The 25032-nt window shown below is 44.7% G+C and overlaps 1 protein-coding gene across 1 annotated transcript in view; it reads right to left on the reverse strand.

The window, feature by feature from the left end:
* The window catches only part of cass4 (Cas scaffold protein family member 4), a 48571-nt gene extending 27101 nt beyond the window's left edge, over positions 1–21470 (reverse strand). Inside the window, 2 exon segments of the mRNA XM_064967383.1 lie at positions 5767–5979; positions 20907–21470. Coding sequence (XP_064823455.1) covers positions 5767–5979; positions 20907–21095 — 402 coding nt within the window. The 5' untranslated portion in view covers positions 21096–21470.
* Positions 21471–25032: the final 3562 nt, after the last annotated feature.

Genomic DNA, 25032 nt, shown 5'->3' on the forward strand with positions numbered 1-25032 from the left:
AGTATCACTGCTAGTATCACTGCTCTGGATAGTATCACTACTCTGGATAGTATCACTACTCTGGATAGTATCACTGCTCTGGATAGTATCACTGCTCTGGATAGTATCACTACTGGTATCACTACTCTGGATAGTATCACTACTCTAATAGTGTCACTACTCTGGATAGTATCACTACTCTGGATAGTTTCACTACTCTGGATAGTATCACTGCTCTGGATAGTATCACTACTCTGGATAGTATCACTGCTATGGATAGTATCACTACTCTGGATAGTATCACTACTCTGGATAGTATCACTGCTCTGGATAGTATCACTGCTCTGGATAGTATCACTGCTCTGGATAGTATCACTACTCTGGATAGTATCACTACTCTGGATAGTATCACTGCTCTGGATAGTATCACTGCTCTGGATAGTATCACTGCTCTGGATAGTATCACTGCTATGGATAGTATCACTACTCTGGATAGTATCACTACTCTGGATAGTATCACTGCTCTGGATAGTATCACTGCTCTGGATAGTATCACTGCTCTGGACAGTATCACAACTCTGGATAGTAGCACTACTCTGATAGTATCACTGCTCTGGATAGTATCACTACTCTGGATAGTATCACTGCTCTGGATAGTATCACTGCTATGGATAGTATCACTACTCTGGATAGTATCACTACTCTGGATAGTATCACTGCTCTGGATAGTATCACTGCTCTGGATAGTATCACTGCTCTGGACAGTATCACAACTCTGGATAGTAGCACTACTCTGATAGTATCACTGCTCTGGATAGTATCACTACTCTGGATAGTATCACTACTAGTATCACTACTCTGGATAGTATCACTGCTTGTATCACTTCTCTGGATAGTATCACTACTAGTATCACTGCTCTGGATAGTATCACTGCTCTGGATAGTATCACTACTCTGGATAGTATCACTACTAGTATCACTGCTCTGGATAGTATCACTGCTCTGGATAGTATCACTGCTCTGGACAGTATCACAACTCTGGATAGTAGCACTACTCTGATAGTATCACTGCTCTGGATAGTATTACTACTCTGGATAGTATCACTGCTTGTATCACTTCTCTGGATAGTATCACTACTCTGATAGTATCACTGCTCTGGATAGCATCACAACTCTGATAGTATCACGGCTCTGGATAGTATCACTACTCTGGACAGTATCTCTACTCTGGATAGTATCACTACTCTGGATAGTATCACTACTCTGGATAGTATCACTGCTCTGGATAGTATCACTACTATGGATAGTATCACTACTAGTATCACTACTATGGATAGTATCACTACTAGTATCACCACTCTGGATAGTATCACTACTCTGATAGTATCACTACTCTGGATAGTATCACTGCTTGTATCACTACTCTGGATAGTATCACTGCTCTGGAGAGTATCACTACTCTGATAGTATCACTACTCTGGATAGTATCACTGCTTGTATCACTACTCTGGATAGTATCACTGCTCTGACAGTATCACTGCTCTGGATAGTATCACTGCTCTGGATAGTATCACTACTCTGGATAGTATCACTACTCTGGATAGTATCACTACTAGTATCACTACTCTGGATAGTATCACTGCTAGTATCACTGCTCTGGATAGTATCACTACTCTGGATAGTATCACTGCTCTGGATAGTATCACTGCTAGTATCACTGCTCTGGATAGTATCACTACTCTGGATAGTATCACTGATAGTATCACTGCTCTGGATAGTATCACTGCTCTGATCGTATCACTGCTCTGATAGTATCACTACTCTGGATAGTATAACTACTCTGGATAGTATCACTGCTAGTATCACTACTCTGGATAGTATCACTGCTCTGGATAGTATCACTGCTCTGATAGTATCACTACTAGTATCACTGCTCTGGATAGTATAACTCCTCTGGATAGTATCACTGCTAGTATCACTACTCTGGATAGTATCACTACTAGTATCACTACTCTGGATAGTATCACTGCTCTGATAGTATCACTACTAGTATAACTCCTCTGGATAGTATCACTGCTAGTATCACTACTCTGGATAGTATCACTGCTCTGGATAGTATCACTGCTCTGGATAGTATCACTGCTCTGGAGAGTATCACTACTCTGGATAGTATCACTACTCTGGATAGTATCACTACTCTGGATAGTATCACTACTCTGGATAGTATCACTGCTCTGGATAGTATCACTACTCTGGATAGTATCACTACTCTGGATAGTATCACTACTCTGGATAGTATCACTGCTCTGGAGAGTATCACTAGTCTGATAGTAGCACTACTCTGGATAGTATCACTACTCTGGATAGTATCACTGCTATGGATAGTATCACTACTCTGGATAGTATCACTACTCTGGATAGTATCACTACTCTTATAGTATCACTACTCTGGATAGTATCACTGCTTGTATCACTACTCTGGATAGTATCACTGCTCTGGATAGTATCACTACTCTGATAGTATCACTACTCTGGATATTATCACTGCTTGTATCACTACTCTGGATAGTATCACTGCTAGTATCACTACTCTGGATAGTATCACTACTCTGGATAGTATCACTGCTATGGATAGTATCACTGCTATGGATAGTATCACTGCTCTGGATAGCATCACTGCTCTGGATAGTATCACTACTCTGGATAGTATCACTACTCTGGATAGCATCACTGCTCTGGATAGTATCACTACTCTGGATAGTATCACTACTCTGATAGTATCACTACTCTGATAGTATCACTGCTCTGATAGTATCACTGCTATGGATAGTATCACTGCTCTGGATAGTATCACTACTCTAGATAGTATCAATACTCTGATAGTATCACTACTCTGATAGTATCACTACTCTGGATAGTATTACTACTCTGGATAGTATCACTACTCTGGATTGTATCACTGCTCTGGATAGTATCTCTACTCTGGATAGTATCACTACTCTGGATAGTATCACTACTCTGGATAGTGTCACTGCTCTGGATTGTATCACTGCTCTGGATAGTATCACTGCTCTAATAGTATCACTACTCTGGATATTATCACTGCTAGTGTCACTACTCTGGATTGTATCACTGCTCTGACTAGTATCACTACTCTGGATAGTATCACTGCTCTGGATAGTATCACTTCTCTGGATAGTATCTCTACTCTGGATAGTATCACTACTCTGGATAGTATCACTGCTCTGGATAGTATCACTACTATGGATAGTATCACTACTAGTATCACTACTCTGGATAGTATCACTACTCTGGATAGTATCTCTACTCTGGATAGTATCACTACTCTGGATAGTATCACTGCTCTGATAGTATCACTACTATGGATAGTATCACTACTAGGAACACCACTCTGGATAGTATCACTAATCTGATAGTATCACTACTCTGATAGTATCATTACTCTGGATAGTATCACTGCTCTGGATAGTATCACTTCTCTGATAGTATCACTGCTCTGAATAGTATCACTACTCTGGATAGTATCACTACTCTGGTTAGTATCACTACTCTGGATAGTATCACTGCTCTGACAGTATCACTGCTCTGGATAGTATCACTGCTCTGGATAGTATCACTACTCTGGATAGTATCACTGCTAGTATCACTGCTCTGGATAGTAACACTACTCTGGATATTATCACTGCTCTGGATAGTATCACTACTCTGGATAGTATCACTGCTAGTATCACTGCTCTGGATAGTATCACTGCTCTGGATAGTATCACTGCTCTGGATAGTATCACTACTCTGGATAGTATCACTGCTAGTATCACTGCTCTGGATAGTAACACTACTCTGGATATTATCACTGCTCTGGATAGTATCACTGATAGTATCACTGCTCTGGATAGTATCACTGCTCTGATCGTATCACTGCTCTGATAGTATCACTGCTCTGCATAGTATAACTACTCTGGATAGTATCACTGCTAGTATCACTACTCTGGATAGTATCACTGCTCTGGATAGTATCACTACTCTGGATAGTATCACTACTCTGATAGTATCACTGCTCTGGATAGTATCACTACTCTGATAGTATCACTACTAGTATCACTGCTCTGGATAGTATCACTGCTCTGGATAGTATCACTACTCTGGATAGTATCACTGCTCTGGATAGTATCACTACTCTGGATAGTATCACTGCTCTGATCGTATCACTGCTCTGATAGTATCACTGCTCTGGATAGTATAACTCATCTGGATAGTATCACTGCTAGTATCACTACTCTGGATAGTATCACTGCTCTGGATAGTATCACTTCTCTGATAGTATCACTGCTCTGGATAGTATCACTGCTCTGATAGTATCACTACTAGTATCACTGCTCTGGATAGTATAACTCCTCTGGATAGTATCACTGCTTGTATCACTACTCTGGATAGTATCACTGCTCTGGATAGAATCACTACTCTGATAGTATCACTACTCTGGATATTATCACTGCTTGTATCACTACTCTGGATAGTATCACTGCTAGTATCACTACTCTGGATAGTATCACTACTCTGGATAGTATCACTGCTCTGATAGTATCACTGCTATGGATAGTATCACTACTCTGATAGTATCACTGCTCTGGATAGCATCACTACTCTGATAGTATCACTACTCTGATAGTATCACTACTCTTATAGTATCACTGCTCTGGATAGTATCACTACTCTGGATAGTATCACTACTCTGGATAGTATCACTACTAGTATCACTACTCTGGATAGTATTACTACCCTGGATAGAATCACTACTCTGATAGTATCACTACTCTGGATATTATCACTGCTTGTATCACTACTCTGGATAGTATCACTGCTTGTATCACTACTCTGGATAGTATCACTGCTCTGGATAGAATCACTACTCTGATAGTATCACTACTCTGGATATTATCACTGCTTGTATCACTACTCTGGATAGTATCACTGCTAGTATCACTACTCTGGATAGTATCACTACTCTGGATAGTATCACTGCTCTGATAGTATCACTGCTATGGATAGTATCACTACTCTGATAGTATCACTGCTCTGGATAGCATCACTACTCTGATAGTATCACTACTCTGATAGTATCACTACTCTTATAGTATCACTGCTCTGGATAGTATTACTGCCCTGGATAGTATCACTACTCTGGATAGTATCACTACTAGTATCACTACTCTGGATAGTATTACTACCCTGGATAGTATTACTGCCCTGGATAGTATCACTACTCTGGATAGTATCACTGCTAGTATCACTGCTAGTATCACTACTCTGGATAGTATCACTACTCTGGATATTATCACTACTCTGGATAGTATCACTACTAGTATCACTACTCTGGATAGTATCACTACTCTGGATAGTATCACTACTCTGGATATTATCACTACTCTGGATAGTATCACTGCTAGTATCACTACTCTGGATAGTATCACTACTCTGGATATTATCACTACTCTGGATAGTATCACTACTAGTATCACTGCTAGTATCACTACTCTGGATAGTATCACTACTCTGGATATTATCACTACTCTGGATAGTATCACTACTCTGGATAGCATCACTACTAGTATCACTACTCTGGATAGTATCACTACTGCTATCACTGCTCTGGATAGTATCACTGCTAGTATCACTGCTCTGGAAATACCGGGTTACTCGTGAGAATAGTGATTAATTTTTCGGATGGAACATTTGTAAATACCAGGAAAATATTAAACCCAGTCATACCTGGGTCTGAGCCGGGGTCTGGAGTGGGGCCAGTGGTAGGAGCTGCAGGCGATTGGCTGGTGCCAGGCCCTGTCGTCCAGACAGAAAGCACATCCACCAACCACAGCTCCCTTCTACTTCCTGTTGCAGCACTGTAACCACGTCTCCCTTCCTGAAGCCCAGCTCATCACTGCACTCGGCTATGTTATCATACAGGGCCTTAGCCAGCAGGGTCTGGGGAGAGGAGACAGGACAGCATAACACAACATAAAGTACAACACAGATTACAACACCACACAGAATACAATACAACATCACACAGTTTACAGAACAACACTATATACAACACAACACAGTACACAACACAATACATTATATAACACAGAATAAAGCACAACACAGTATGCAACACAACATAGTACACAACACACTTTTCAACACAGTACACAACACAACACAGTATACAATATAGTACACAACAACACACAGTATACAATACAGTACACAACACACAACACAAAAAAGAATACAACACAAAAAAGTATACAACACAACACAGTACAGCATACAACACAACACAGTACAGCATACAACACAACACAGTACAGAATACAACACAACACAGTACAGAATACAACACAACACAGTACAGCATACAACACAACACAGTACAGAATACAACACAACACAGTACAGAATACAACACAACACAGTACAGAATACAACACAACACAGTACAGAATACAACACAACACAGTACAGAATACAACACAACACAGTACAGAATACAACACAACACAGTACAGAATACAACACAACACAGTACAGTATACAACACAACACAGTACAGCATACAACACAACACAGTGCAGCATACAACACAACACAGTACAGCATACAACACAACACAGTACAGTATACAACACAACACAGTACAGCATACAACACAACACAGTACAGTATACAACACAACACAGTACAGCATACAACACAACACAGTGCAGCATACAACACAACACAGTACAGCATACAACACAACACAGTACAGTATACAACACAACACAGTACAGCATACAACACAACACAGTACAGTATACAACACAACACAGTGCAGTATACAACACAACACAGTACAGAATACAACACAACACAGTACAGAATACAACACAACACAGTACAGAATACAACACAACACAGTACAGAATACAACACAACACAGTACAGTATACAACACAACACAGTACAGCATACAACACAACACAGTGCAGCCTATTATATATATATACATTGGTGATACAACACAACACAACACAGTACAGCATACAACACAACACAGTACAGTATACAACACAACACAGTACAGCATACAACACAACACAGTACAGTATACAACACAACACAGTGCAGTATACAACACAACACAGTACAGCATACAACACAACACAGTGCAGTATACAACACAACACAGTACAGTATACAACACAACACAGTGCAGTATACAACACAACACAGTACAGTATACAACACAACACAGTACAGTATACAACACAACACAGTACAGTATACAACACAACACAACACAGTACAGTATACAACACAACACAGTACAGTATACAACACAACACAGTACAGTATACAACACAACACAGTACAGCATACAACACAACACAGTACAGTATACAACACAACACAGTACAGTATACAACACAACACAGTACAGTATACAACACAACACAGTACAGTATACAACACAACACAACACAGTACAGTATACAACACAACACAGTACAGTATACAACACAACACAGTACAGCATACAACACAACACAGTACAGTATACAACACAACACAGTACAGCATACAACACAACACAGTACAGTATACAACACAACACAGTGCAGCATACAACACAACACAGTGCAGAATACAACACAACACAGTGCAGTATACAACACAACACAGTACAGTATACAACACAACACAGTGCAGTATACAACACAACACAGTACAGTATACAACACAACACAGTACAGTATACAACACAACACAGTACAGCATACAACACAACACAGTACAGCATACAACACAACACAGTACAGTATACAACACAACACAGTACAGTATACAACACAACACAGTACAGCATACAACACAACACAGTACAGCATACAACACAACACAGTACAGTATACAACACAACACAGTACAGCATACAACACAACACAGTACAGTATACAACACAACACAGTACAGTATACAACACAACACAGTACAGCATACAACACAACACAGTACAGAATACAACACAACACAGTACAGAATACAACACAACACAGTACAGAATACAACACAACACAGTACAGTATACAACACAACACAGTACAGTATACAACACAACACAGTACAGTATACAACACAACACAGTACAGTATACAACACAACACAGTACAGAATACAACACAACACAGTACAGAGTACAACACAACACAGTACAGTATACAACACAACACAGTACAGTATACAACACAACACAGTACAGTATACAACACAACACAGTACAGTATACAACACAACACAGTACAGAATACAACACAACACAGTACAGTATACAACACAACACAGTACAGAATACAACACAACACAGTACAGTATACAACACAACACAGTACAGTATACAACACAACACAGTACAGAATACAACACAACACAGTACAGTATACAACACAACACAGTACAGAATACAACACAACACAGTACAGTATACAACACAACACAGTACAGAATACAACACAACACAGTACAGAATACAACACAACACAGTACAGTATACAACACAACACATTATAGTATACAACACAGTACATTATACAACACATTATAGTATACAACACAACACAGTACAGTATACAAGACAGTACAGTATACAACACATTATAGTATACAACACATTATAGTATACAACACAACAATTTGTGTTGGCCCCTGTAAACCATAACCATGTGTCATTGGTGCCAACCCCAGACCTCACCAGTCCTGCCTATTATATATATACATTGGTGCCAACCCCAGACCTCACCAGTCCTGCCTATTATATATATACATTGGTGTCAACCCCAGACCTCACCAGTCCTGCCTATTATATATATACATTGGTGCCAACCCCAGACCTCACCAGCCCTGCCTATTATATATATACATTGGTGCCAACCCCAGACCTCCCCAGTCCTGCCTATTATATATATACATTGGTGTCAACCCCAGACCTCACCAGTCCTGCCTATTATATATATACATTGGTGTCAACCCCAGACCTCCCCAGTCCTGCCTATTATATATATATACATTGGTGCCAACCCCAGACCTCACCAGTCCTGCCTATTATATATATACATTGGTGTCAACCCCAGACCTCACCAGTCCTGCCTATTATATATATACATTGGTGTCAACCCCAGACCTCCCCAGTCCTGCCTATTATATATATACATTGGTGCCAACCCCAGACCTCACCAGTCCTGCCCATTACAGCGGGGCTGGAGTCAATCTGTTTCAATCAATTCAGGAAGTGAATTCAAATTCAACATTGTTTTCAGAGAGAATAAGAAAATACATTTCTGTTTACTGAAATTAACCTCCATTCTTCAGTTGAGATACAGACACTACAGCTGGCCTCAACACAGGGACACTACAGCTGGCCTCAGCACAGAGACACTACAGCTGGCCTCAACACAGAGACACTACAGATGGCCTCAACACAGAGACACTACAACACATAGACACGACAGCTGGCCTCAACACAGAGACACTACAGCTGGCCTCAACACAGAGACACTACCACACAGAGACACTACAGCTGGCCTCAACACAGAGACACTACAGCTGACCTCAACACAGAGACACTACAACACAGAGACACTACAGCTGGCCTCAACACAGAGACACTACAACACAGAGACACTACAGCTGGCCTCAACACAGAGACACTACAGCTGACCTCAACACAGAGACACTACAGCTGACCTCAACACAGAGACACTACAACACAGAGACACTACAGCTGACCTCAACACAGAGACACTACAACACAGAGACACTACAGCTGGCCTCAACACAGAGACACTACAACACAGAGACACTACAGCTGGCCTCAACACAGAGCCACTACAACACAGAGACACTACAGCTGGCCTCAACACAGAGACACTACAACACAGAGACACTACAGCTGACCTCAACACAGAGACACTACAGCTGACCTCAACACAGAGACACTACAGCTGAACTCAACACAGAGACACTACAACACAGAGACACTACAGCTGACCTCAACACAGAGACACTACAACACAGAGACACTGCATCTGAACTCAACACAGAGATAATACAACACAGAGACACTACAGCTGGCCTCAACACAAAGACACTACACTGGCCTCAACACAGAGACACTACAGCTGGCCTCAACACATCTCCATCCCTGTGCTGTTTGTTGCTACTTGCCAAACTTTTAGCTTTCAAAACCAACCTATTATTTCCCTTATTTTACCAGGTTATTTGACTGAGAACACATTCTCATTTACATAAATGACCTGGGGAATAGTTACCGGGGAGAGGAGGGGGGATGAATGAGTCAATTGTAAACTGGGGATTATTAGGTGACCGTGATGGTTTGAGGGCCAGATTGGGAATTTAGCCAGGAAACCGGGGTTAACACCCCTATTCTGACCACAGAGAGTCAAGACACCAGGGTTAACACCTCTACTCTGACCACAGAGAGTCAAGACACCAGGGTTAACACCTCTACTCTGACCACAGAGAGTCAGGACACCAGGGTTAACACCCCTACTCTGACCACAGAGAGTCAGGACACCAGGGTTAACACCTCTACTCTGACCACAGAGAGTCAGGACACCCCTACTCTGACCACAGAGAGTCAGGACACCAGGGTTAACACCCTACTCTGACCACAGAGAGTCAGGACACCAGGGTTAACACCCCTACTCTGACCACAGAGAGTCAGGACACCAGGGTTAACACCTCTACTCTGACCACAGAGAGTCAGGACACCAGGGTTAACACCCCTACTCTGACCACAGAGAGTCAGGACACCAGGGTTAACACCCCTACTCTGACCACAGAGAGTCAGGACACCAGGGTTAACACCTCTACTCTGACCACAGAGAGTCAGGACACCAGGGTTAACACCCTACTCTGACCACAGAGAGTCAGGACACCAGGGTTAACACCTCTACTCTGACCACAGAGAGTCAGGACACCAGGGTTAACACCCCTACTCTGACCACAGAGAGTCAGGGACACCCCTACTCTGACCACAGAGAGTCAGGACACCAGGGTTAACACCCTACTCTGACCACAGAGAGTCAGGACACCAGGGTTAACACCCCTACTCTGACCACAGAGAGTCAGGACACCAGGGTTAACACCCTACTCTGACCACAGAGAGTCAGGACACCAGGGTTAACACCCTACTCTGACCACAGAGAGTCAGGACACCAGGGTTAACACCCCTACTCTGACCACAGAGAGTCAGGACACCAGGGTTAACACCCCTACTCTGACCACAGAGAGTCAGGACACCAGGGTTAACACCTCTACTCTGACCACAGAGAGTCAGGACACCAGGGTTAACACCCCTACTCTGACCACAGAGAGTCAGGACACCAGGGTTAACACCCCTACTCTGACCACAGAGAGTCCGGACACCAGGGTTAACACCTCTACTCTGACAACAGAGAGTCAGGACACCAGGGTTAACGCCCCTACTCTGACCACAGAGAGTCAGGACACCAGGGTTAACACCCCTACTCTGACTACAGAGAGTCAGGACACCAGGGTTAACACCCCTACTCTGACCACAGAGAGTCAGGACACCAGGGTTAACACCCCTACTCTGACCACAGAGAGTCAGGACACCAGGGTTAACACCCCTACTCTGACCACAGAGAGTCAGGACACCAGGGTTAACACCCCTACTCTGACCACAGAGAGTCAGGACACCCCTACTCTGACCACAGAGAGTCAGGACACCAGGGTTAACACCACTACTCTGACCACAGAGAGTCAGGACACCAGGGTTAACACCTCTACTCTGACCACAGAGAGTCCGGACACCAGGGTTAACACCCCTACTCTGACCACAGAGAGTCAGGACACCCCTACTCTGACCACAGAGAGTCAGGACACCAGGGTTAACACCACTACTCTGACCACAGAGAGTCAGGACACCAGGGTTAACACCTCTACTCTGACCACAGAGAGTCCGGACACCAGGGTTAACACCCCTACTCTGACCACAGAGAGTCAGGACACCAGGGTTAACACCTCTACTCTGACCACAGAGAGTCCGGACACCAGGGTTAACACCTCTACTCTGACCACAGAGAGTCAGGACACCAGGGTTAACACCACTACTCTGACCACAGAGAGTCAGGACACCAGGGTTAACACCTCTACTCTGACCACAGAGAGTCCGGACACCAGGGTTAACACCCCTACTCTGACCACAGAGAGTCAGGACACCAGGGTTAACACCTCTACTCTGACCACAGAGAGTCCGGACACCAGGGTTAACACCTCTACTCTGACCACAGAGAGTCCGGACACCAGGGTTAACACCCCTACTCTGACCACAGAGAGTCAGGACACCAGGGTTAACACCCCTACTCTGACCACAGAGAGTCAGGACACCAGGGTTAACACCCCTACTCTGACCACAGAGAGTCAGGACACCCGTTTAACATCTCATCTGAAAGGCAGCACCCTACAAAGGGCAATGTCCCCAATTACTGCCCTGGGGCATTGGGATATTTTATTTTAGACCAGAGGATAGAGTGCCTCCTACTGGCCCTCCAACACTACTTCCAGCAGCATCTGGTATCCCATCCAGGGATCGACCAGGAGCAAGCCTGCTAAGCTTCAGAGCTAAGCCAGCAGTGGCCAGCAGGGTGGTATGCTCTTAAATGTAACGGTAAAATGTAGATTTCCACCTAAAAAAACATACCCCAAACTAACTAACTACTTCCGGCGCCGACAGAGATGGCCGCCTCGCTTTGCGTTCCTAGGAAACTATGCAGTTTTTTGTTTTTTACGTGTTATTTCTTACATTAGTACCCCAGGTCATCTTAGGTTTCATTACATACAGTCGAGAAGAACTACTGAATATAAGATCAGCGTCAACTCACCATCAGTACGACCAAGAATATGACTTTCGCGAAGCGGATCCTGTGTTCTGCCTTTCAACCAGGACAACGGAATGGATCCCAGCCGGCAACCCAAAAAAAAGACTTTGTAAAAGAGGGAAACGAGGCGGTCTTCTGGTCAGACTACGTAGACGGGCACATCGTGCCCCACTTCCTCGCATTCTTCTCGCCAATGTCCAGTCTCTTGACAACAAGGTTGATGAAATCCGAGCAAGGGTAGCATTCCAGAGGGACATCAGAGACTGTAACGTTCTTTGCTTCATGGAAACATGGCTCACTGGAGAGACGCTCTTGGTGGTGGTGCAGCCAGGGGGTTTCTCCACGCATCGCGCCGACAGAAACAAACACCTTTGAGAATTCTCTTCGATTATTATCACAGCCGTACCCCCCAAGCAAACACATCGATGGCTCTGAACGAACTTTATTTGACTCTTTGCAAACTGGAATCCATACATCCTGAGGCTGCATTCATTGTAGCTGGGGATTTTAACAAGGCTAATCTGAAAACAAGACTCCCTAAAATGTATCAGCATATCGATTGCGCCACCAGGGCTGGCAAAACCTTGGATCACTGTTATTCTAACTTCCGCGACGCATATAAGGCCCTGCCCCTCCCCCCTTTCGGAAAAGCTGACCACGACTCCATTTTGCAGATCCCTGCCTACAGACAGAAACTAAAACAAGAAGCTCCCACGCTGAGGTCTCTCCAACGCTGGTCTGACCAAGCTGATTCCACACTCCAAGACTGCTTCCATCACGTGGACTGGGACATGTTTCGTATTGCGTCAGGCAACAACATTGACGAATACGCTGATTCGGTGTGCGAGTTCATTAGAACGTGCGTTGAAGATGTCGTTCCCATAGCAACGATTAAAACATTCCCTAACCAGAAACCCGTGGATTGATAGCAGCATTCGCATGAAACTGAAAGCGCGAACCACTGCTTTTAATCAGGGCAAGGTGACTGGTAATATGACCGAATACAAACAGTGCAGCTATTCCCTCCGTAAGGCTATCAAACAAGCTAAGCGTCAGTATAGAGACAAAGTAGAAACTCAATTCACGGCTCAGACACAAGAGGTATGTGGCAGGGTCTACAGTCAATCACGGACTACAAGAAGAAAACCAGCCCAGTCACGGACCAAGATGTCTTGCTCCCAGGCAGACTAAATAACTTTTTTGCCCGCTTTGAGGACAATACAGTGCCACTGACATGGCCTGCAACGGAAACATTTGGTCTCTCCTTCACTGCAGCCGAGGTGAGTAAAACTTTTAACGTGTTAACCCTCGCAAGGCTGCAGGCCCAGACGGCATCCCAAGCCGCGCCCTCAGAGCATGCGCAGACCAGCTGGCTGGTGTGTTTACGGACATATTCAATCAATCCCTATACCAGTCTGCTGTTCCCACATGCTTCAAGAGGGCCACCATTGTTCCTGTTCCCAAGAAAGCTAAGGTAACTGAGCTAAACGACTACCGCCCCGTAGCACTCACTTCCGTCATCATGAAGTGCTTTGAGAGACTAGTCAAGGACCATATCACCTCCACCCTACCTGACACCCTAGACCCACTCCAATTTGCTTACCGCCCAAATAGGTCCACAGACGATGCAATCTCAACCACACTGCACACTGCCCTAACCCATCTGGAAAAGAGGAATACCTATGTGAGAATGCTGCTCATCGACTACAGCTCGGCATTTAACACCATAGTACCCTCCAAACTCGTCATCAAGCTCGAGACCCTGGGTCTCGACCCCGCCCTGTGCAACTGGGTACTGGACTTCCTGACGGGCCGCCCCCAGGTGGTGAGGGTAGGCAACAACATCTCCACCCTGCTGATCCTCAACACTGGGGCCCCACAAGGGTGCGTTCTGAGCCCTCTCCTGTACTCCCTGTTCACCCACGACTGCGCGGCAACGCACGCCTCCAACTCAATCATCAAGTTTGCGGACGACACAACAGTGGTAGGCTTGATTACCAACAACGACGAGACGGCCTACAGGGAGGAGGTGAGGGCCCTCGGAGTGTGGTGTCAGGAAAATAACCTCACACTCAACGTCAACAAAACAAAAGAGATGATTGTGGACTTCAGGAAACAGCAGAGGGAACACCCCCCTATCCACATCGATGGAACAGTAGTGAAGCGGGTAGTAAGTTTTAAGTTCCTCGGCATACACATCACAGACAAACTAAATTGGTCCACTCACACAGACAGCATCGTGAAGAAGGCGCAGCATCGCCTCTTCAACCTCAGGAGGCTGAAGAAATTTGGCTTGTCACCAAAAACACTCACAAACTTCTACAGATGCACAATCGAGAGCATCCTGGCGGGCTGTATCACCGCCTGGTACGGCAACTGCTCCGCCCACAACCGTAAGGCTCTCCAGAGGGTAGTGAGGTCTGCACAACGTATCACCAGGGGCAAACTACCTGCCCTCCAGGACACCTACACCACCCGATGTTAGAGGAAGGCCATAAAGATCATCAAGGACAACACCCACCCGAGCCACTGCCTGTTCACCCCGCTATCATCCAGAAGGCGAGGTCAGTACAGGTGCATCAAAGCTGGGACCGAGAGACTGAAAAACAGCTTCTATCTCAAAGCCATCAGACTGTTAAACAGCAACCACTAACATTGAGTGGCTGCTGCCAACACACTGACTCAACTCCAGCCACTTCAATAATGGAAATTGATGGGAAAGGATGTAAAATATATCACTAGCCACTTTAAACAATGCTACATAATATAATGTTTACATACCCTACATTATTCATCTCAAATGTATACGTATATACTGTACTCTATCATCTACTGCATCCTTATGTAATACATGTATCACTAGCCACTTTAACTATGCCACTTTGTTTACATACTCATCTCTTATGTATATACTGTACTCGATACCATCTACTGTATCTTGCCTATGCTGCTCTGTACCATCACTCATTCATATATCTTTATGTACATATTCTTTATCCCCTTACACTGTGTATAAGACAGTAGATTAGGAATTGTTAGTTAGATTACTTGTTGGTTATTACTGCATTGTCGGAACTGGAAGCACAAGCATTTCGCTACACTCGCATTAACATCTGCTAACCATGTGTTTATGTGACAAATAAAATTTGATTTGATTTGATTTGATTTAATTATATGATTCTGACATGCCAACACTTGGTATATTTGGAAAGAAGGTATCTGGGAGACATGAGTTACATAGTTCAGAACACACAAAAGCCTTGGCCAGGTCGATGAAGACAGCTGCACAGTAATGTCTTTTATCGATGGTGGTTATGATATCGTTTAGGACCTTGAGCGTGGCTGAGGTGCACCCATGACCAGCTCTGAAACCAGACTGCATAGCGAAGAAGCTATGGTGGGATTCAAAATGGTCGGTAATCTGTTTGTTAACTTGGCTTTCGAAGACCTTAGAGATGCAGGGTAGGATAGATATAGGTCTGTAGCAGTTTGGGTCTAGAGTGTATCCCCCTTTGAGAGGGGGATGACCGCGGCAGCTTTCCAATCTTTGGGGATCTCAGACGATACGAAAGAGAGGTTGAATAGGCTAGTAATAGGGGTTGCAACAATGATGGCAGATAATTTTAGAAAGAGAGGGTCCAGATTGTCTAGCCCGGCTGATTTTTACGGGTTCAGGTTTTGCAGCTATTTCAGAACATCTGCTATCTGGATTAGGGTGAAGGAGAAGCTGTGGAGGCTTGGGTAAGTAGCTCGGATGTGGTCACGGGATGTTTCCAAGAGTTTCCAAACCTCTCCAAAGTGGCATGTCTGTAAAGTAGATAATTCCAGTGCTATTATATATTTGCAAACAATTTCTACAACACCAACCTCTCTCAAACATTGTGGTAGTGTCGGGGGACATACAGGGGATATCGAAGCGTTTTTTTTTCAACCTCTCTGAAGTGCCTGAACGTTTAGCCTAGGCATATCCAATGTATTGGTCACACATACAAATAATCTGTTTACAAAAACAATATAAAAACAACAGAAATACATAAAGAAATAAAAACACAAACTTGGTTACACACGTGTCCTTCACTAAAAAAGGTGCAACAATAGAAAGAAGCTGAACTATTTACAAAATGGCGTCTTGTTCCTTTTACCTCTCAGGTGGAGATGATTAGATTCCCCTTTCCATGTATCTTGTTCATGTCTTGATCATCTTTGAAGCGGCCCCTCTCTGACCAGGAAGCAAAAAATCTAACTGTCATTTTGGACAGAAGATCTGGTATCCCCCCCCCGTGCCCCCCCCCCCCCCCCCCTGTGTTCCCCCAATGCTTGCAGTTCTTCATTTTCTTCCTTTTTTAAAAAGTGCATAGTCACTTTAAATATACATTCATGTACATAATACCTCATTGGGGCCGACCAACCAGTTGCTTCCGCACATTGGCTAACCGGGCTATCTGCAATGTGTCCCACCACCCACCAACCTCTTTTACGCAACTGCGACTCTCTGTTCATCATGTACAGTGGGGCAAAAAGTATTTAGTCAGCAACCAATTGTGCAAGTTTTCTCACTTAAAAAGATGAGAGAGGCCTGTAATTTTCATCATAGGTACACTTCAACTATGACAGACAAAATGAGAAAAAAAATCCAGAAAATCACATAGTAGGATTTTTAATGAATTTATTTGCAAATTATGGTGGAAAATAAGTATTTGGTCAATAACAAAAGTTTATCTCAATACTTTGTTATATACCCTTTGTTGGCAATGATAGAGGTCAAATGTTTTCTGTAAGTCTTCACAAGGTTTTCACACACTGTTGCTGGTATTTTGGCCCATTCCTCTATGCAGATCTCCTCTAGAGCAGTGATGTTTTGGGGCTGTTGCTGGGCAACAGAGACTTTCAACTCCCTCCAAAGATTTTCTATGGGGTTGAGATCTGGAGACTGGCACGGCCACTCCAGGACCTTAAAATGCTTCTTACGATGCTACTCCTTCGTTGCCCGGGCGGTTGTGTTTGGGATCATTGTCATGCTGAAAGACCCAGCCACGTTTCATCTTCAATGCCCTTGCTGATGGAAGGAGGTTTTCACTCAAAATCTCACGATACATGGCCCCATTCATTCTTTCCTTTCCACGGATCAGTCGTCCTGGTTGCTTTGCAGAAAAACAGCACCAAAGCATGATGTTTCCACCCCCATGCTTCACAGTAGATATGGTGTTCTTTGGGTGCAACTCAGCATTCTTTGTCATCCAAACACGACGAGTTGAGTTTTTACCAAAAAGTTATATTTTGGTTTCATCTGACCATATGACATTCTCCCGATCTTCTTCTGGATCATCCAAATGCTCTCTAGCCAATTTCAGACGTGCCTGGACATGTACTGGCTTAAGCAGGGGGACACGTCTGGCACTGCAGGATTTGAGTCCCTGGCGGCGTAGTGTGTTACTGATGGTAGGCTTTGTTACTTTGGTCCCAGCTCTCTGCAGGTCATTTACTAGGTCCCCCCGTGTGGTTCTGGGATTTTTGCTCACCGTTCTTGTGATCATTTTGACCCCACGGGGTGAGATCTTGCGTGGAGCCCCAGATTGTGGGAGATTATCAGTGGTCTTGTATGTCTTCCATTTCCTAAAAATTGCTCCCACAGTTGATTTCTTCAAACCAAGCTGCTTACCTATTGCAGATTCAGTCTTCCCAGCCTGGTGCAGGTCTACAATTTTGTTTCTGGTGTCCTTTGACAGCTCTTTGGTCTTGGCCATAGTGGAGTTTGGAGTGTGACTGTTTGAGGTTGTGGACAGGTGTCTTTTATACTGATAATAAGTTCAAACAGGTGCCATTAATACAGGTAATGAGTGGAGGACAGAGGAGCCTCTTAAAGAAGAAGTTACAGGCCTGTGAGAGCCAGAAATCTTGCTTTGTTTGTAGGTGAACAAATACTTATTTTCCACCATAATTTGCAAATAAATTCATTAAAAATCCTACAATGTGATTTTCTGGATTTTTTTCTCTCATTTTGTCTGTCATAGTTGAAGTGTACCTATGATGAAAATTACAGGCCTCTCTCATCTTTTTAAGTGGGAGAACTTGCACAATTGGTGGCTGACTAAATACTTTTTCGCCCCACTGTATGCATAATCACTTTAACCATATCTACATGTACATACTACCTCAATCAGACAGACTAACCGGTGTCTGTATGTTGCCTCGCTACTTTTATAGCCTCGCTACTGTAAAAAGCCTCTCCACTGTATAAGGCCTCTCTACTGTGTATAGCCTCTCTACTGTATATAGCCTCTCTACTGTATATAGCCTTGCTACTTTATGGCCTCTCTACTGTATATAACCTCTCTACAGTATAAGGCCTCCATACTGTATATAGCCTCACTACTGTATAGAGCCTCTACTTTTATAGCCTCTCCACTGTATAAGGCCTCTCTACTGTGTATAGCCTCGCTACTGTATATAGCCTCTCTACTGTATATAGCCTCTCTACTGTATATAGCCTTGCTACTTTATGGCCTCTCTACTGTATATAACCTCTCTACAGTATAAGGCCTCGCTACTGTATAGAGCCTCTACTGTATATAGCCTCTCTACTGTATAAGGCCTCCCTACTGTATGTGTCCTCTCTACTGTATATAGCCTCTACTGTATATAGCCTCTACTGTATAGAGCCCCTCTACTGTATAGAACCCCTCTACTGTATAGAACCCCTCTACTGTATGTAGCCCCTCTACTGTATATAGCCCCTCTACTGTATATAGCCCCTCCACTGTATATAGCCTCTCTATTGTATATAGCCTCTCTACTGTATATAACCTCTCTACTGTATATAGCCTCTCCTGTATATAGCCTCTCCTGTATATAGCCTCACTACTGTATATAGCCCCTCTACTGTATATAGCCTCTCTGCTGTTTATAGCCTCACTACTGTATATAGCCCCTCTACTGTATATAGCCTCTCTGCTGTTTATAGCCTCACTACTGTATATAGCCCCTCTACTGTATATAGCCTCTACTGTATATAGCCTCTCTACAGTATATAGCCCCTCTACTGTATATAGCCCCTCTACTGTATATAGCCTCTACGGTATATAGCCTCTCTACTGTATATAGCCTCTACGGTATATAGCCTCTCTACTGTATATAGCCTCTACGGTATATAGCCTCTCTACTGTATATAGCCCCTCTACTGTATATAGCCTCTCTACTGTATATAACCTCTCTACTGTATATAGCCTCACTACTGTATATAGCCCCTCTACTGTATATAGCCTCTCTACTGTATATAGCCTCTCTACTGTATATAGCCCCTCTACTGTATATAGCCTCTCTACTGTATATAGCCCCTCTACGGTATATAGCCTCTCTACTGTATATAACCTGTCTTTTTACTGTTGTTTTATTTCTTTACTTACCTATTGTTCACCTAACACATTTTCTGCACTATTAGAGCCTGTAAGTAACCATTTCACTGTAAGGTGTTGTTTTCGGAGCACGTGAGAAACAAACTTTGATTTGATTAGATCATGTTTTTTGGCATGTGTGTTGGATAGTAACCCTCATCTTGAGTGGGAGGGGGAGGCATGCTTCCCGTTCCACCTCCTTGAGACATGGTCGTTATTGAATGCATAATACTGTGTGGTGTGCATGGTTACTTCCCTAGTTTTTTAAATTGTACTTTTATTTAACTAGGCAAGTCCGTTAAGAACAATTTCTTATTTTCAATGACGGCTTAGGGACAGTGTGTTAACTGCCTTGTTCAGGGGCAGAATGACAGATTTGTACCTTGTCAGCTCGGGGGTTTGAACTTGCAACGTTCCGGTTACTAGTCCACCACTCTAACCACTAGGCTACCCTGCCGCATCTACACTCTAACCACTAGGCTACCCTGTCCTTACATCTCACAAAAAACACCTTGTTGGTCCTGATCCAACATATGGTCCCCATCTCCGCTCTCTTTGTCACGTTGTTTACCTTGGTCTTGGTGAAACCGGTTCTGATAGGAGGAATGGTCCCCATCTCCGCTCTCTTTGTCACGTTGATTACCTTGGTCTTGGTGAAACCGGTTCTGTTAGGAGGAATGGTCCCCATCTCCACTGTCTTTGTCACGTTGTTTACCTTGGTCTTGGTGAAACCGGTTCTGATAGGAGGAATGGTCCCCATCTCCGCTCTCTTTGTCACGTTGATTACCTTGGTCTTGGTGAAACCGGTTCTGTTAGGAGGAATGGTCCCCCTCTCCACTGCCTTTGTCACGTTCTTTACCTTGGTCTTTGTGAAACCGGTTCTGTTAGGAGGAATGGTCCCCCTCTCCGCTGTCTTTGTCACGTTGTTTACCTTGGTCTTGGTGAAACCGGTTCTGTTAGGAGGAATGGTCCCCCTCTCCACTGCCTTTGTCACGTTCTTTACCTTGGTCTTTGTGAAACCGGTTCTGTTAGGAGGAATGGTCCCACTCTCCACTGTCTTTGTCACGTTGTTTACCTTGGTCTTGGTGAAACCGGTTCTGTTAGGAGGAATGGTCCCCCTCTCCACTGTCTTTGTCACGTTGTTTACCTTGGTCTTGGTGAAACCGGTTCTGTTAGGAGGAATGGTCCCCCTCTCCACTGTCTTTGTCACGTTGTTTACCTTGGTCTTGGTGAAACCGGTTCTGTTAGGAGGAATGGTCCCCCTCTCCACTGCCTTTGTCACGTTCTTTACCTTGGTCTTGGTGAAACCGGTTCTGTTAGGAGGAATGGTCCCACTCTCCACTGTCTTTGTCACGTTGTTTACCTTGGTCTTGGTGAAACCGGTTCTGTTAGGAGGAATGGTCCCACTCTCCACTGTCTTTGTCACGTTGTTTACCTTGGTCTTGGTGAAACCGGTTCTGTTAGGAGGAATGGTCCCCATCTCCACTGTTTTTGTCACGTTGTATACCTTGGTCTTTGTGAAACCGGTTCTGTTAGGAGGAATGGTCCCCCTCTCCACTGTCTTTGTCACGTTGTTTACCTTGGTCTTGGTGAAACCGGTTCTGTTAGGAGGAATGGTCCCCCTCTCCACTGTCTTTGTCACGTTGTTTACCTTGGTCTTGGTGAAACCGGTTCTGTTAGGAGGAATGGTCCCCCTCTCCACTGTCTTTGTCACGTTGTTTACCTTGGTCTTGCTGAAACCGGTTCTGTTAGGAGGAATGGTCCCCATCTCCACTGTCTTTGTCACGTTGTTTACCTTGGTCTTTGTGAAACCGGTTCTGTTAGGAGGAATGGTCCCCATCTCCACTGTCTTTGTCACGTTGTTTACCTTGGTCTTGGTGAAACCGGTTCTGTTAGGAGGAATGGTCCCCCTCTCCACTGTCTTTGTCACGTTGTTTACCTTGGTCTTGGTGAAACCGGTTCTGTTAGGAGGAATGGTCCCCATCTCCACTGTCTTTGTCACGTTGTTTACCTTGGTCTTGGTGAAACCGGTTCTGTTAGGAGGAATGGTCCCCCTCTCCACTGTCTTTGTCACGTTGTTTACCTTGGTCTTGGTGAAACCGGTTCTGTTAGGAGGAATGGTCCCCCTCTCCACTGTCTTTGTCACGTTGTTTACCTTGGTCTTGGTGAAACCGGTTCCGTTAGGAGGAATGGTCCCCATCTCCACTGTCTTTGTCACGTTGTTTACCTTGGTCTTGGTGAAACCGGTTCTGTTAGGAGGAATGGTCCCCCTCTCCACTGTCTTTGTCACGTTGTTTACCTTGGTCTTGGTGAAACCGGTTCTGTTAGGAGGAATGGTCCCCCTCTCCACTGTCTTTGTCACGTTGTTTACCTTGGTCTTGGTGAAACCGGTTCTGTTAGGAGGAATGGTCCCCCTCTCCACTGTCTTTGTCACGCTGTTTACCTTGGTCTTGGTGAAACCGGTTCCGTTAGGAGGAATGGTCCCCATCTCCACTGTCTTTGTCACGTTGTTTACCTTGGTCTTGGTGAAACCGGTTCTGTTAGGAGGAATGGTCACCCTCTCCACTGTCTTTGTCACGTTGTTTACCTTGGTCTTGGTGAAACCGGTTCTGTTAGGAGGAATGGTCCCCATCTCCACTGTCTTTGTCACGTTGTTTACCTTGGTCTTGGTGAAACCGGTTCTGTTAGGAGGAATGGTCCCCATCTCCACTGTCTTTGTCACGTTGTTTACCTTGGTCTTGGTGAAACCGGTTCTGTTAGGAGGAATGGTCCCCCTATATACTGTCTTTGTCACGTTGTTTACCTTGGTCTTGGTGAAACCGGTTCTGTTAGGAGGAATGGTCCCCATCTCCACTGTCTTTGTCACGTTGTTTACCTTGGTCTTGGTGAAACCGGTTCTGTTAGGAGGAATGGTCCCCATCTCCACTGTCTTTGTCACGTTGTTTACCTTGGTCTTGGTGAAACCGGTTCTGTTAGGAGGAATGGTCCCCCTCTCCACTGTCTTTGTCACGTTGATTACCTTGGTCTTGGTGAAACCGGTTCTGTTAGGAGGAATGGTCCCCATCTCCACTGTCTTTGTCACGTTGTTTACCTTGGTCTTGGTGAAACCGGTTCTGTTAGGAGGAATGGTCCCCATCTCCACTGTCTTTGTCACGTTGTTTACCTTGGTCTTGGTGAAACCGGTTCTGTTAGGAGGAATGGTCCCCATCTCCACTGTCTTTGTCACGTTGTTTACCTTGGTCTTGGTGAAACCGGTTCTGTTAGGAGGAATGGTCCCCCTCTCCGCTGTCTTTGTCACGTTGTTTACCTTGGTCTTGGTGAAACCGGTTCTGTTAGGAGGAATGGTCCCCCTCTCCACTGTCTTTGTCACGTTGTTTACCTTGGTCTTGGTGAAACCGGTTCTGTTAGGAGGAATGGTCCCCCTCTCCACTGTCTTTGTCACGTTGTTTACCTTGGTCTTGGTCAAACTGGTTCTGTTAGGAGGAATAGTCCCCATCTCCACTGTCTTTGTCACGTAGAAGCCCCTATTTTCTTTTTCAAGAGGTCTATGAAAAGTGGATGTAGAACTATCAGATGGGTTGATTTACATAGTAGCGGTGTTGAAGACCTTGACTGGTGGGGGGCGCTTGTTGGGGAGGGGTGACTCCCCAACGGCATCATCCAAATCCTCTGCATCCTCCACTCTGTACTGAATAAAATAAAGGGATATATTGTTGTAAGACACACAGAAATACAGTTTTTACTTAAACTAATTTACTAAACAACATTACTCTAAAGTAAAAACACCAAGCCTAAACTGTATATGTACAGTGACTCACATAGAAGTTGTGAAGCACACACACAATGCAAACAGTAACACTTTAGAGACAAAGGCAGAGGTGAGAACCACAAATAAACATTGGCCCTGAGAGTTGAGTGGCCTCTCCATTGGCCCTGAGAGTTGAGTGGCCTCTCCAATGGTCCTGGGAGTTGAGTGGCCTCTCCAATGGCCCTGAGAGTTTAGTGGCCTCTCCAATGGCCCTGAGAGTTTAGTGGCCTCTCCAATGGCCCTGAGAGTTTAGTGGCCTCTCCAATGGCCCTGAGAGTTTAGTGGCCTCTCCAATGGCCCTGAGAGTTTAGTGGCCTCTCCAATGGCCCTGAGAGTTTAGTGGCCTCTCCAATGGCCCTGAGAGTTTAGTGGCCTCTCCAATGGCCCTGAGAGTTTAGTGGCCTCTCCAATGGCCCTGAGAGTTTAGTGGCCTCTCCAATGGCCCTGAGAGTTGAGTGGCCTCTCCAATGGCCCTGAGAGTTGAGTGGCCTCTCCAATGGCCCTGAGAGTTGAGTGGCCTCTCCAATGGCCCTGAGAGTTGAGTGGCCTCTGCATTGGTCCTGAGAGTTGAGTGGCCTCTCCAATGGCCCTGGGAGTTGAGTGGTCTCTCCAATGGCCCTGGGAGTTGAGTGGCCTCTCCAATGGTCCTGAGACTTTAGTGGCCTCTCCATTGGCCCTGGGAGTTGAGTGACCTCTCCAATGGCCCTGGGAGTTGAGTGGTCTCTCCAATGGCCCTGGGAGTTGAGTGGCCTCTCCATTGGCCCTGAGAGTTGAGTGGTCTCTCCAATGGTCCTGAGACTTTAGTGGCCTCTCCATTGGTCCTGAGACTTTAGTGGCCTCTCCAATGGCCCTGGGAGTTGAGTGGCCTCTCCAATGGTCCTGAGACTTT

This window comes from Oncorhynchus masou, chromosome 6, assembly GCF_036934945.1.
Source record: "Oncorhynchus masou masou isolate Uvic2021 chromosome 6, UVic_Omas_1.1, whole genome shotgun sequence".
NCBI lineage: Eukaryota > Metazoa > Chordata > Actinopteri > Salmoniformes > Salmonidae > Oncorhynchus > Oncorhynchus masou.